General features: G+C 37.9%; 1 protein-coding gene across 1 annotated transcript in view; it reads right to left on the bottom strand.

Moving 5' to 3' along the window:
• The window catches only part of CCSER1 (coiled-coil serine rich protein 1), a 538,753-nt gene that overhangs the window by 363,699 nt on the left and 159,573 nt on the right, over window positions 1-15,481 (bottom strand). The window contains exon 5 of the mRNA XM_005418130.2: window positions 901-1,111. Within this exon, the coding sequence (XP_005418187.1) occupies window positions 901-1,111 (211 nt within the window). The remainder of the gene's footprint in view (window positions 1-900; window positions 1,112-15,481) is intronic.

Genomic DNA, 15,481 nt, shown 5'->3' with positions numbered 1-15,481 from the left:
AGAAGTCTCGGGGTCGGCTGCTTGTTCTCTGCCCCCGAGGTGAGTTGGGTGGTCCAGGGAGCGACCCCAGGCTCTGAAGAATGAGACTGGACTCTTTGTTGTTGGGTCTTCAGGTTGTTTATTAAGTCTTATCTACAAAATTTTCTCCCTGGCAGAGAGAGGTCTGACCAGCAAGGCAGCCACGATGCTCTCCGCCCGCCCCCAAGGCTGCGCCGCATTTGTACTACAAATTATGTATATCATATTTACTTTTACCTTCCAATACCTATCACCCATGTTAGACAGTGCACCTATATTCTAAACCAATCCCCAAGTGCTAACATCACAGCAGAAGATGAAGGCCAAGAAGAAGAAGGAGAAAGGCTGGACACACCCAGGTCCCTCCATCTTGCCTCCTGAACCCCCATACCAAAAAACCCAAAATCTTCTTTTCCAGCCCGTGATAATTTCACTATTATTCTACCTAAACTGTTGTGGCTTGCTGATCTTCATATAAGGTTGGTAATTTGCTCCATGGGTCATAATCAAAACCACAGGTGTCTTGGGCTCTGTGACAGGGTCTCTGAGACCCCTAGCAGGGGTCCTGGTGTCCTGGACAGCCAGAGGTGTGTCCTGGGTCCCGACAAGAAGCAGTTGGCCTCCCCTGTCCCCTTTCTAGTAAAAGCTCAAAAAAAGCTTTACACTCTGGACACCAAGGTAGTAGGATCATTTAAATTCTGTTCAAGTATAAACTTTCTGACCTTCACCATGTTGAGGCATGACTATTTATACTTCTGCATCAATTCCATGTATTCAAGACATATTAAAATACATTAAGTCCATAAACTTTACTGACCCTTTTCTGCTGCCTAGTTCATTAATGCTGAAATATATTAATCTAACAAATAAGTGGGTGATTACCTCTTGCAGAACCCTCTTCATTTTCAGAAGCAATGTCTTGACAGCCGTGCAGTCTTGGAGCATCAGTCTGAAGGGCAGAGACTCAATGCCTCCACCTTCTTCCAGCCCAGTGAAAGGCCACTCCACAGATGGGCTGCCAGCCAGCTGGCCGACACGGGGGTACCTGGCTTCTCCTTGCTCCACCTCCTTCGACAGCTTCAAGGATAGATTCCTTGTGAGAGAAAACAGAAAGGTCAACACTAAAATATGAAAAAGAACTAATAATTTGGGGGTGGTAAGTCCTCTGAGCTTAAAGACACACATTTGCTTTTGGAGCCCACTACTATGACCGACATACTTGTAGCCATATGGTGCTAGCAATAAAACACACATTTATAAAAGGACCATATTTTACAGAAATTAAAACCATGTTCTAGCTCACACCCTACAAAAGAAAGTAATTTTCTTAAAACAAAATACCCTATGGGCAAAACTTCTACAGGTCTATTTTATTTCAGTTGAGCTTTACAAAAAAATGAATCTGTCATGCACTTTCAGAAGCTAAATCAAATCACAATCTTCCATGCGCTTTGACTTAGAACTCAGAAGGAAAAGAAAACTGGGGAAAAAAAAATCCCCCCCCAAAAAACCCACCAAAAAAAAACCCAAAAAAAACCACCAAAACACAGGAAAAAACCACCTCCCCTCTGGGCTGAGCTGTCCCAGTGACATAAGATGAACCTGCTGTTGTATAAAATGGAATATGGAATTTAATTAATCTGCACTCACTCTAGGTTTAGTTACTACTAAAGCTATATAAGCAGAACATGAAACAAAAAAAAAACCAGTAAGTTGTGGGTGAGAATTCATTAAAGACACAAAGATTTTGATGGACTTTAAAGGTAATGAAAGACCACTATTTTGCTGCTTACACACTATCTTCCTTTAATTTCAGAACAAGTAATCTAATAATTTTTCCCAAGATGAAGAAAGTCATACTAAATTAACTCAGTACAATTAAAGATGCTAGATACAATTAAAGATAAGCAGTGAAGAAAATCACAATTATTATTCATTTAAAATATTGTTCCAATTTTCTGTTCCATTTGAATTTTTATGCAACACAAAACTGATTCTGCCATAGTTTGGAAGGACAAAGGACATTTTCCCCCATAAGATTTTCCTTAGCTTTGGTTTCATAGGATCCACAAACAAAACTATATTAATGCAATTTCTTAAGACAAACAAATCCCACTATCATACTAAAAAAAATGGAAATTAGGATACTATATCTTTTATGGATGGTTCATTTTAATATTTTGAAAGCTATGTAATACACAGTAAAAAAACCATGTTCGATCAAGCAATGTATCACAGAGATCACACACATGGACAGATCCTCATGTTGGCCAATGGAACTAAAACTTCAGGCTCTTCAAGACTCATAAAACAACAAAAATTAGTCTGTTTTAATCTTAAAATTCACTGAAACATCTTTGAGTGGCATATTTTGCATCTTTTAAAATAAAAATATGAGATGGATGGTAAAGTTGCGTTTGATTGAAGGATATTAAACCACTGCTGTTTTATAGCCTTTAAACCAGACCCAGGAATAAATCACACAAAGAAAAAACAACTTATGAAACTGAAGTATCATAACATAGACCACTTTTAAAGATCTATAAAAGAAGACCATTCAAACTATTGGACTCTACACCTGGATAAGATGTATGTATCCAGAAAAGCACATTATTTAAATTAAGATGAAACAACAAGGTTCTCTTTCTTCTCCACCCAGCACCTGCAGACTAGAAGGCAGATTATTCCTTAGAATATTCTGTACAATCACTTCGTAAGTCCCACTGCACTTTCATCTTCCTCATATTCCTCTACAGGCATTCTATGTTGGTCCTATCCTGGCCCTGAGAAAGGATCAATTTAACATGTACTGTCTCCCAGGAGGAGTCTTTTACTGCCTACTATCAGAGAGAAGACCCTGGTATCACCAGGCATGCCCTGCTCTCCTGTGAGGAGAAAATAAGTGGTATTTTTGGAAAACTATCCTCCCTTCTGGAAGAGATACATTGTTTATGTATAAGCTATAGATGTACTGGAAATATAGCAATTCTGAATTTCAAATGAAGACAATATTTTCAGTTACTTCAGTGGGTTTCACGTTGTTATCACAGTGCTCAACACACAAAACTACCATCTTTTCAAACACAGAGTCTTGCACTAAAACATGGAAATATAGCAATTCTGAATTTCAAATAAAGACAATATTTTCAGTTACTTCGGTGGGTTTCACGTTGCTATCACAGTGCTCAACACACAAAACACAAAAACACACAGTGCTCAACACATCTTTTCAAACACAGAATCTTGCACTAAAACACGAAGAGCACTGTAATAACATATTACCAATCACAGTCTTAAGAGTTTAAAATCTGACTCAACTGCTTCTTGAAAATGGTGACTCAGAGTTCAATGGTATACAGAGAGCATTCAGATTAAACCGTCCTTCCTGATAGTTCAGAGGTACTTTAACTGATCTGTGACACAAAAACTCCGCACTCTCTGATACAACTCATTCTACTTGCTGCAGAAAAAAATAAGCTCATTTAAGCTTCATTCCAGAAATGGTATTCCATCAAGTTCATTATTAACAGCATCTAGGTGGTCTGTTACATTATTATTACAGCAATCCACTGCAGTTCATCTCAAAGCAGCAACAGACATTTAGAAATGGAAAAAAAACCCAAAAAAACAAAAACAATCCAATTCTTCTGAAATTATAAGTTTCACTTTCTTAGTAAGGCATCTCAGCCTCTGAAGTTGGAGTAGGGCTGGTTTCTTGACTGGTAGTTCAGGAGCTCCTTACAGATGGTCAGACCCTTCCACCTCCCTAATATGCATTCAGTGTAACAAAAACATTTCACATGCAAATACTATCTATGACAAACTTCTTAAGCCCTTGGAAAAAAGCCTCAAAAGGTCTATTTTAATGACCAAAGCAACGTATTTCCTTGAAGTCACAACACTAACTACATAATACTATCAACATACAGTATTTCAGATGGGCAATTTGGCCACTTTTAAATACACGGCTATGGCCTGAGCTCTAAATTCACCTGCCATATGCTCAAGCTAAGTTCCTACTTCAACAAAACCACACCTGAAAATATTTTGAGCACTGGAAGTCAGTTTCAAAACGCTTCTGAAATGGCTCAACCCAACCCCATCACCACTTTTCCCAATGACTCCCTGGCATAGTTTGGTTGTCACTAGAGGTGAACTGGATGGTTCCACTCCATTCTGGAGAGCATCAATGGTGCAGATGTGCAGTCAAGTACCGTCCCACACAGAGGTCACCTCAAATCCCTGAGCACTGCAAAGGAGCCGTGAATGATAACAGAGAAAAGGACAAAATGCTGGTATAACTACTGCCACCATAAGGTCAGAAAATCCACAGAAACCTTGTTACAAGTCTGTAAATATTAAATACACTGAAAACTTGTGCAACTCAATGGTACTTCGTACTTTGGTCCTGCTGGCTTGTTTCTTATATATCTGGACATATCCACTGAGCACCACAAATCTACTCCCTCATTTCTAATTGATACAAAGAATTAGAAGCTACAATATCCACAGTCAGTAAAATGGTAGTGCCATTAAGGCAGATTTCTATTTCAAAAGCAGTCTTTATTGAATAGTATGCTAGCATTAAAATAATCAATCAGTGGCTTTCAGCATTTAATAGCCTCCATCAATCCAATGTAACCACATGTTAACTGAGTAGGAGACACAGTTGTGCAGACCCTTTGAAAGCTCCTTTTCCCTAGGAAGGTAGAACAAAACCAATTTCCCCTTACTAAAGAATTCTAAGAGTGTTTTATAAAAAAAATAGGAAAAAAGGGAAAGGAGAGAAAAAAAGAAAGGAAAAAAAAAGGGGGGGGACCCAAAGACATGGATTTGCAGCTCGAGCTTGTTTAAGTCATTCATCCCTTCTTACTGATCCTCAGATCAATGACTTGAAGAGCTTATGGTAATTTGAACTTCACTTACATAAAGATCCCCAGATTATGTGGACTTTAATCTTCTTAGTTTTCATCAGCAGTGCTCAAGATGTTGCTAAATCAGAATTAGCCTAAACTAATACAATTGGTTCCCCAGAGTCTGCTTCTCTTGATATCAGCTTAACAGAGGAGAACCCATGTAACACTGCTGGCATCAGGAAGGCTCTGAACGCCAAGCAATAGACCCCAGACTCTATGAGAAGAGCTGAACACACTTGATTTCTTCCCTCAGGGCTTATCTTCTAAAGCAGGGTCTTAGAAAAAGCCTTAAATCTCTAATCTGCAGTGTTTAAGTGTGCAGCTGTGTGTGTAAATATTCATAAAGATACCATGTATATACACACATGAATTTTTATAGCTCTGTGTGTGTGCGTATACATATATATATATGTGTGTGTGTGTGTGTAGAAGTCATACATATATATAAACACATAAAAATTTGGTCTTGGTAAATTTTTCAAAAAAACAAGTAGTTCTCATTTGTCCATAGCTTGGCCCATCCTTTTACATTAGAAGCAAGATGGTTTTAGTTTCCTACAGAGGTTATGTCCTGAAATCCTATTTCATATTAATCTAGAAAGAAATATGGATTGAAGGCTTTCTCCCATCCAGAATTTTCTTTTTCTTCACTAACAGTAAATAGGTCTTCCTGCTTCAGAGAATTAACTAATTATTAGTTTGATAAATATCCCTCAGCTGGACCATGTAATACATGTCAGAGCAATTGCTTCTGCTTTTTGGATTAAAAGTTGCCTACCTCAAATACCTCCAAAATTCACTTTGAAGCATTCTGTGGCTTTCCTAAAATGAAGTACATTACTTGTGAAAACCTACTATAATCCCACACTGACTCTTAATCTCTGAGCGATCTCCTATTAATATCAGCTAAGTCAAGAGACATGTTCTACCCCAAACAGTTCACTACTGAAATACAGGGACATATTTTGGAAAAAAAAACAAAAAACAAAGGCCCCTTACCACATTTAGCAGAATTAAGGCAAAGACTTTAAAAAGCATGTTCCTAAATATCACAATCAACATATAAAATAATGTCCTGCTAGGTGCCTAAATGTTCTCAAGACATAGTCAGGGAGGATAAAAAATTGGCAAGCTCCTCACTCGGTTCTGAAAACAGAGGCTTTGCAATACTAAGATAAAAAGCTAACCAGAACTTAAAACATTCGGCTAATTACCTGTATTAGCATTCTTTGGCATCAAAATTTCTACCTTTCTCTGTCTCACACAATCTCTCAACATTGCTTCTGTTCTAACAGAAAATGCTTCAGAAGTTGTAGGGATAAGATCTCGGAATCTTGTTCATCAGTGTGTCATAAGGTACATGTTGTTTGACATTTTACAGCTTTTAGAGCTGTGGATCCTCCACTGATGCTATGATTTTTCAAGGTCAGCCTTTCAGAGAAATGATGTCCAGTATCTGTCACTATCAAACTCTCCACCCACACACAACTGTGCACACAAACTCTAATGGCCAGTGCTACTCTAAGAGACTGTCAACCTTTTTCATTAAAACTGCTTTTCTTTCCAAGGTTTATATCACAGTCATAAAGATATACTTTGGCTAAAACATGGTGATCAACAATACAGATCCAATTTTATTTTAAAAACATTTTAAAATAAAATCTTCCAGTTGCTGGTAAAGTACATCTCTTAAGGGCCTGTCAAGCATTTCTTTCCTTTGTCTAAGCTCCACAGGAGTTAAGAGCTCTGTTTATATCCCCTGAACTAGCACGCAAACACTTCAAACTTCGGCCCTTTTCTTCCTCCTGGAACCTATTGGGAAAACTTAAATGTAAAAATATAAAGTAAGATAATGTAATCAATCATCAGCTAATGTTAAAAAAATAGCTATTTGGAAAAGACCAGTGGGCCTTTTTCACTTTCAAATATTAACAGTGCAGTAGTAAGTAAAGCATTAAAGACAAACCAGCAAAAGTAAATGAGGCTGGCTTGGCACTGAGATTTTGGTAGCTTCAGTCTTTTTAAATTCCTCCCCACCTTCTGAAAAAAACAAGTCAGCAGGAGATCATTCTTGAAACCATTTTACAACTACTAATTAACACTATGTCTCTGTTCAGGATATAAAGAAAAAATAAATTTTGCCTACTCCTGTCCATGGCAGGGGAGTTGAAACTAGATGATCTTTAAACTGTTCCAACCCTGTGATTTATTTTATTTGGACAAAGGATACATCTCCCTGCAGACATTGCAGTGTTTGTAAAAACTACACACTTCTGACTGGATGCTGCCTCAGTACAGACTAAAGCTGAAGACACTTGGTGCTCTCTCTGAGTCTCACTCCAAATGCATTCCACACAATGGGATCACCTCAGCTGACCTGGGACTAGAACCACAACGTTTTGATCTAATCTATTAACAACAGGCACTGAAACATGTCCAGAAAACTTAATACTATTAGGGGAAATGGGAAAAAACGAGGGGCAAATCTGTTTCGTCACTGTCAGCTTCTAGATCAGAGCAACATTTCTCTTCAGCTTTGCTCGAAATGCTTCAGTCTTTCCATTACAAAATGTGCAGATGCAACATTAAACTTTACAGCTTTTACTAGGTTAAAAAAAACCCTGTAAAATCACAATGGATATTGGATTTGATGACTGCCTTCCAAGAAGCACAAGTAGTACACTCCTTTCATTCAGTTACCAAACTAGGTTTCATTACTTGAAAACAAACTGTCAAATGCTTCCTGCTACAGGTAGTATTTTTTGCTATCAAAATTTTATGAAATCCTGATCAAAACTATGTGCATTTTAAATGAAAGAAGAAAAAGGCAAGCAATTTTCTGTGCTCAATAAGAAGGTACTGAACTGTTAGTACAGGCTTTAGTGGGAAGATTAGTATGCTAACAGGAAAGGTTGTATTTGCTTAGTGCTAAGTAGAATTCACAGACATGGGCAAGACAGACAAAGATGGACTTCCAGTGAGACCAGAAAATTAAATAGAAAATTCATATACTTCATGAAGGAGACAAGCCAATCACTTCAAGACCCGTCTGAATTGGTTTTTAAATACCTGGGAAGCACCTAATCATATTATTACTGCCTAATCCAAGATATTATCTTTTGTTGAGCATTAAAAACACTTATGTGGAGCAAGCAAGCAATTCATTATAGCTCGTGTTGGCCAAGAGGTTCATTTGAGATGCATAAGAGATTTAAAAAAGGTCCAATTAATATTTACTAAAATACCTTCAGCATTCTGTCATCTCTCCCTTTATCCCAAACTCTGCCTGTCTTCTCCTCATCAGGCAACTCAGGAAACTCTTCCTGGATTGGATTCACTTATAGAAACATCTAAGTTTCTGACCCTGCCAGGGCATAAAACCAGACACAGACATCTAAATAACCATCCAAAAGGTTATCATGCTACAGCCACATACATTCCTCCATTAGCAAAAATGCCCGTGCCTACAGGATTAGATGGCAGAGACTCAGAGAAAAAAATCTAAGTGGAGCTGAGCAGTTAAGGGATCCCCTGTACAACAATTAGGCAGTTAAAACTGTGTGCGTGTTCAGGAAAGTCTAACTAGTAACCCTAAAATTTAGCACTAACTCTATGTTTGTATATAGTGAAATATAAAGTCAGTAATAGAACGTTATCTCCAAAATACTCACGAATTACAAACATAGTTTTCTGAATGATGATACCTTTCAACACTCTTCAATGAAATCAACACAATGGACCTCTATTTTGGTGAATATATATGATGAAACCAATGTATCCCTTCTCCCTTCCCTCTAGCACTTTTACAGTAAGGAGTAGAAAACTGTTGCATCTAAATTCAGAGGATGCCATCCACCTATGGTATGGAGCAAACTTTATAAATATGTCAGGAGGAAACTTCAACTTTAAAACCCACCCTTTTTCATTATCACATACAACAGCTGGAACCTAATGTTAACATTAAAAGAGCTTTTATGTTAAATCCTCTTTTATGACTAATAACTGAAAGCATGTAATGGATTCAGGAACATAATTTACAAAGAAATCCAGACCACGTATGTAACTACATATCCATTCTTGAAGACATCTTCAAGAATCTTCTACATACAAGCTGTTTTTTCATGGTTATATTGTGCTCTTCTTTAAAGTTTTGGGGAATATTAGGGAAGTGTGAGCCACACAAAAGTAACAAAACAGAAGAATTCTAGCACCAGTGCTAGTTTATTGCTTCAGTGAAAAAACAGATCACACTCCATCATCTTGAAATACAAGAGTCTGAGAGCTGCACAAGCACAAAGATTTCTGAGGAACCACTCACCTTCCAAAGGCTCAAAATCTCTCCTCCTCTCCTGAATACTGCACAGCTCCAGACACCAACTTACAAAAACTGCCCCTAGCACAAACAGAGGCCAATAATTTCAAGAAAAATTCCCAGCTACACATAGGGATGAAAGCCTACTTGGGACTGTCCTCTCAAGCAACCAGAGGGCTTAAATTAACACAGAATGGTTTCACTTACAAGGCAGGTGTTTGCAATGTTGGCACTTGGAACCTAATTAGTGAAATTAAAGTCTTGCAACAGCACACATCCAATTTTTTAAACAAAGGCATCAGAGACCAAACAAAAAGAAAGCAATAAACTAATTAATGTGTAAATTACCCTAATTGCTTTGTTCTCACATGATGTTATCAATCACTAAGTGCCACAGCAGAAACATGTTATTTTATCATCTGGTGAAATTAGCCCACCTACAGGAGATTTCTTTGACTTTGCCAGTATGGTCCTTCAGTGTTTTCATTTTTGATTGTAAATAACTCATTAAAAATAATCAGAATATTTAATTTCATTTGACTAGAGCACTGCAGTAGTGCTTCCATACTGTTCTTTTACAGAAGAAAACATTTCTTGTCCCTTCTCTCCCCCATAATGTGGCCTGCTGTGAAAAAGAAAATCTAATGAATTGTCAAACTGAGGCCAGAGACAAATGAAAAAGACAATGGTTTTTGATTTGGTTGACAAGCTCAAATCTCTGAATCACACTGAAAATATCTCTAAATATTTATTTGTACACCAGCACAGAGAAGGAAATAATAAAACTTCAATACTAGCTTGGCTCTTCATGCTTGCAATATTTTTGTTCTGATGCAACACTGCTTGACAGGCAAGTGCCTTCACACCGTGTCCCATCAGAAGCTTCATTCTCTCTGCAATGCCTCCTGTCTCTCTTCACTTTGAGGGCATCAGGTCTACTGCCTTTTAACACTGGGTTTGGAGACTGTCATATTAAAATTCAATGCTTATTTCAGCTGCTTACTCTCTGGTTGCTACATTCCCTAGTTTGGGGATTCTGCTTGAAATACCTGAATATATGGGGTTACTGCAGCAGCTTCTAGTTTACAGAGCCAGTTTGCAGTTTAAGACTGAGAGTAACATGAAGAGCAATATTGTGCAAAACAATGCAAGTTTAGAAAAGCTGCATCTCACTGAAAACATGCAACCCATTATTTGGGTTGGATGTCTGATGTCTAAATCCTTTTACACAGCACATTTTCAAATTTTAAGCAGTAAATGACGGTTATATTTAGAATACAATTTCTCTTAATTTAACATTACTGCAATAACTTGTGCCATTCATTTATTAAAGCTTGCAACAAATATGATAATGAAAAAACACACTTGTAAAAGTTGCTGTAAGGAAGTTATTAAAAATTTAGTATGATTATTAATTTATAAAAGAATTTGTAGCATTTCTTCTGTGAAAACATAAATGTACATTACATAATAGCATAATTAATACTTTTAGTTACTGATTTTGGCAGGAGAGCAGCTGTAATAAGTACTGGAGTGTATGTTAAAACTTGCTGCCTGTAGTTCAACTTAGACTGAGATTAAAACTGGACTTGCCAACTCATTTATTTTCAAGGCACCTCACAGTATGACTCCAGCTTTTGGAATAAATTCCATTTTTAAAAATAAAATGCACAAAATGTCAATTTCTGGCCCACACTGTTGCCAGATACAGCATGACATTTTGATCTAAGCTCACCCCATAGATTTTGGACGCAGAAGACAAAGCATTTAAAAGATACACCCGTGCACATAGAGACACTGTACAGTCTGTGAGGTTGAATACTGCTTGACTTATGAGTCTGAACCTTTTGTGGCAAGGCCATTCTCTGCCTGTGCTTTCAGGGACCAGAGATCCATCAGCCACTTGGATTGGCATGCATATTACTGGCCAGGCTGCTGTTGCCTAAATCTGACACAACAAACCTGAGGAACATGCTGGGATGTGAGTGTATTAACAGCAAATATGCTGTAAAACTACACACTGGACATGGACAGACAAGAAGAGCCACAACCCATGGTCAAGTGGCAAAGGAAGGATGAACAAGAAAGTTGCCTGCTATGACCTGAATATAATTTTTTCTTTGTTTATTTGACTTGAGTCACTTTTTCTTTCTTTGTGGGTGGTGGTTTTGTTTTTGTTTTTTTTTTTTTTTCATTTTGGTCTTGCTGGTTTGTTGGGGTTTTTTTTTGTTTGTTTGTTTGTTTTTTTTTAAGGGAAAAAACACATCAGCTTTGAACACACAGTGAAACATTTTGAGGACAACTGTCGAATCACAGATAGATCTGGGCTATAAGGAATGACTAGAAGTCATCTACTCCAATCCCCCTGCAATGTACAGGAATATCTTCAACTAGATCAGGTTGCTCAGAACCTCACCCAGCCTGACCTTGAATGTTTCCATTCAAGAGACGGGACATCCACCACCTCCCACCTCTCTAGGCAGCTGTTCCACCGCCTCACCACCCTTATTCTAGAACACTTCTTCCTTCCATCTAACATTACACCTTGTCCTATCACACCAAAAAAGTTGTGATCCTGCTAAAAAAGTCTGTCCCACCTTTAGATGTTACAAAAAAGAGATAAAACAGTAGCATTCACTTAAAACACAGTTCTTAGGTCCCCAAAATCCAAATGTCATGTCTTTTAGTCTGCATCAAACCAGTCATAAAGATTTTTACCACATAACCCAAAGTTCTTCTTACTGGTTGTAACAGCAAGTTGATGGAAAGTGTGATCAAATCTCCAGACCAGAAAGAGGGCACTGAAGTCCTAAGGAATGCAGAATGCATATTTTTAGTCACTTCTTTGAGTGGCCAGGAACTATTCATGTTCCTCTGAGGCAATTTTGAAGAGTAGGGATATCTGTCCTTGAAATTTTTTATTCCCTCTCCCTTGGTTGGCCTGCTAGAGTACCTACAGCCTGTGTGCGCCTGCATCTGCCACACTTAACATCTGGCAGCAACCTCTCAAAACTGCAAAGGAGCTGTTCCCACAAAGCAAGGAGATTCTCTCCTTACACACACCCCCAAGCAAGCCTCCAGCTTTGCCCTGAAGGATTCCATGCAGGCAGCACAATAAACTGACATAATTAAGCACAGTCAAACTACACGGACAACAGGGAGATTGGCCATCAGCAGTACGAGGGTTTCAACAGAACTCCAAGCATAATCCATAAGCTTTTCTCCATCCCAACAGAACTACTGTCCATCTTTTGCTGAAATGCATTTTCAGCTTGGCCAGAGTCATATAGCAAAACCTAGCAGCAGAGAATTAAATAAATAAGCTTCCCCTTAGAGACACTTTTATTAGTTCTAGAAGCAGCATTTTGAAATTTCAGTGTCATTTTTCAGACTAAATGAACCCTGATGGGTTGAAGCTGGCATTTCTTCTACACAACATCATTTATCAAGTTTTTTTTTCATTTTCAAGAACAAGTGCAATGTTGGAAAAAGACAAAGAAACAAAAATGCCTAGATCAGAGCACAGATTAAGCAAAAATCTCTTCTGAATTACTAAATCCTGTAATATTACTAATTACTTTTAGAAAACAGAAAATGCAGTAAGAAATAATTAACCTAATGCAGATTGTTCTCTCCTGAATAAATGCTGTCACTAGAATAACTCAGAGATGAGTGAAACAAGTCATTTAAATGTAGGCAAAAGCCATAAGTCAGATGACTAACACTTTTATCCATGTGCCAGAAAACAGAAATAAAATAGTCCAAGCCTACTGGACCTCTGACTGGCATTTTTAAAACTCTCAGTGAAAAGTAGGATATCTTTATTCTTCCTCCTCAGGATAAGCTAGTGGAGTTTTTGACATGCAAAACTTGCATGGTACAAGCCACGTTCTTTTGCAATAACGAAGAGGAGAGAAAATGTGGAAATGTAAAGCTGATGCAACAGGAATATTAACTTCATTTTTAGAACAAAGGAAGTGAGGACAACCAAAGAAATAATTGCAATTCTCACACTTTTAAGTGAAAGAGTAGACTTTGCCTTTTCCAAACTGTGATCAGCTTACTACCAACAGGGAGGAACCCTGTGGATCCTACAAGGACAATTAACTTACACAAGAATAAATGATCATCTCTTCAGAACATGAGCCAGAGAATTCACTTGCATATTTACTGCAGACATTGCAGTATCAATATAACTGTTGAGGCAGCCACTGAAACAAATAAAAGTTGTAAGGAAGAAAGTTTTAGATGGTGAATCTTCATTAGCCTCTACCACTCTGTTTTCATCCTGCTTGGCTGACTGAGACAACCAGTAATGTTATTTGTGTAGACAACATTTTTCCCCACAGCATCATCTAAAACAACAGGCTGAGCATTCTGTTCTTAATTACTTTATTTTCAATTGTTTGTGTGCTACAAGATTTTTAGAAAAAAAAAAGTCTAGCATTGTAATTGGTTCTAAACTCCACTACATCAACACTCAGTGGGAAACTACAGTTGTAAATGGCAAGGAATAACAGAAGTGATAAAATAGCAATTCCACACCTTCACTGATATGCTTATACCTATCTCTTTGTATCTATCTTCATCACTGAAAACTGTGGAAGTTTGGAAGATACATACATTCTCTTTATTCAAAAAATTCCAGGAATTTAACCAACTGAACCAAACCACAAGTGTTTTTGTTTATAGCCCATAAGATTATCAATAGAAACAGGTGCAAAATGAGTATTAGAGATGTCTGGTAGCTGGAAGTTCTGTCATTTTTGTGAGCATCTGTACATGCTCCCTCTTTTATTCTTGGTACTGACAGCAAAAACAATGAAAGCCCTGGATAAGTGCACAGCTTATTTCTGACACAATGTAAGGTACAAGACATAAACCTATTTGCCACTGAAATACAAATTTCTCCTTCTAAACTAGGAAAAATCTCTTCAAGTTTTTGCATAGCACAGTGTCCAGTTGAAAAGAAGAAATTTAGAAGCGTCAATTACAAATAACACCTGGGGCTACTACTCTTATATGAGAAATATTTGCAATCTTAACAACATAGGTAAAGATTCTACTTTATATCACTTAACTTAGCACATTTTATCATCACACTAAACTACTCCTTGAATATGAAAAGAAAGTACTGAGCTTCTCATTAGCCCTACTGGCTAGAGAGGCAGCAATTTTAAGGCAGTCCTACATCCAAACGCTGGTAATAACACATAAAATATTTCTTGAGAAGTTCTTAGAGAGGAAGAAAAATAATGTAGAGTGAACATATAAGGAGGTACTGTTGAAGGACATCCTCTTCCCAGCCTGGGGGACACTATTTCACCTATGTTCCTGCAGTCTATCTTTGTGCATGTTCCAGCTAAGAGTGAGATCAAAAGCAATTTCACATTCTGCTGAGGCATTTCAGCGCTTATCACACTATTTGTGCAACTTCTGCTGTGGTCTCTCCTGACTTTCTCCACTGAATTTCAAATTTCAACATCTAAGTGGAAAAAAAAGTCCATTTTCAGGTAACTTGCTGTCAGTACTTGAGTGACAAAGCAAAGTTTAAAAAGGGAACTTTTGAAAAAGTCTTCTACTAAAAATCTGAAGAGTAGGGGCAGCTCTTGCACTGGGATCTGTAGGGCCCACCACTACCAGAACAGGTCAGCTTGGTCAAGTGCTGCTCAATCATTTACCCTGCTGTTAAAGGCACAAGGGACGTGGCAGTGCCAAACCCAGCACTGCGGAACATCACAACCAGAAGTGCATTTTGCCTCCCTCTATTTCATGGTAGTAGAAATCAGGATGATGTTTTAGATCCATACAAGAAGGAGCTCCATGCAGCAGGATGCTGATCTCTACCTGATGTGACAAAGGCTACTGCTGATGAAGGGTTTTTTTAGATGAAAAAACAACTTTCACTTATGATGTGAAGGTGTGAATGTTATCCAAACTACCTCACTGGATTTACTGCATGAGGTAATTAATGCTGTTTCTTGACTGATCCAAGATTCCTGGCATAGGTGCACAAACTGCACTTAGGTAGGGGAGAGTGGGAGGAAGCTCTCAGCCACAGAATCGATGCAGGGGCTCAGGTGAAAACAGGCAGAACAAGTGAAAAAGGACATATAATCAAAAATACTCCCTTCTTCAAGGAATTGTGTGCGAAAGCAGAGGGTATAAAACAAATATTATCACCTCATTTTATGCTGCTAATCCCCCAAACTATCCTTCCAAACATATTCCAGTA

This window comes from Geospiza fortis, unplaced genomic scaffold (genome assembly GCF_000277835.1).
Source record: "Geospiza fortis unplaced genomic scaffold, GeoFor_1.0 scaffold11, whole genome shotgun sequence".
Taxonomy (NCBI): domain Eukaryota; kingdom Metazoa; phylum Chordata; class Aves; order Passeriformes; family Thraupidae; genus Geospiza; species Geospiza fortis.
Note: the sequence above shows the minus strand (reverse complement) of the source record. Positions and strands in the feature narration are given on the sequence as shown.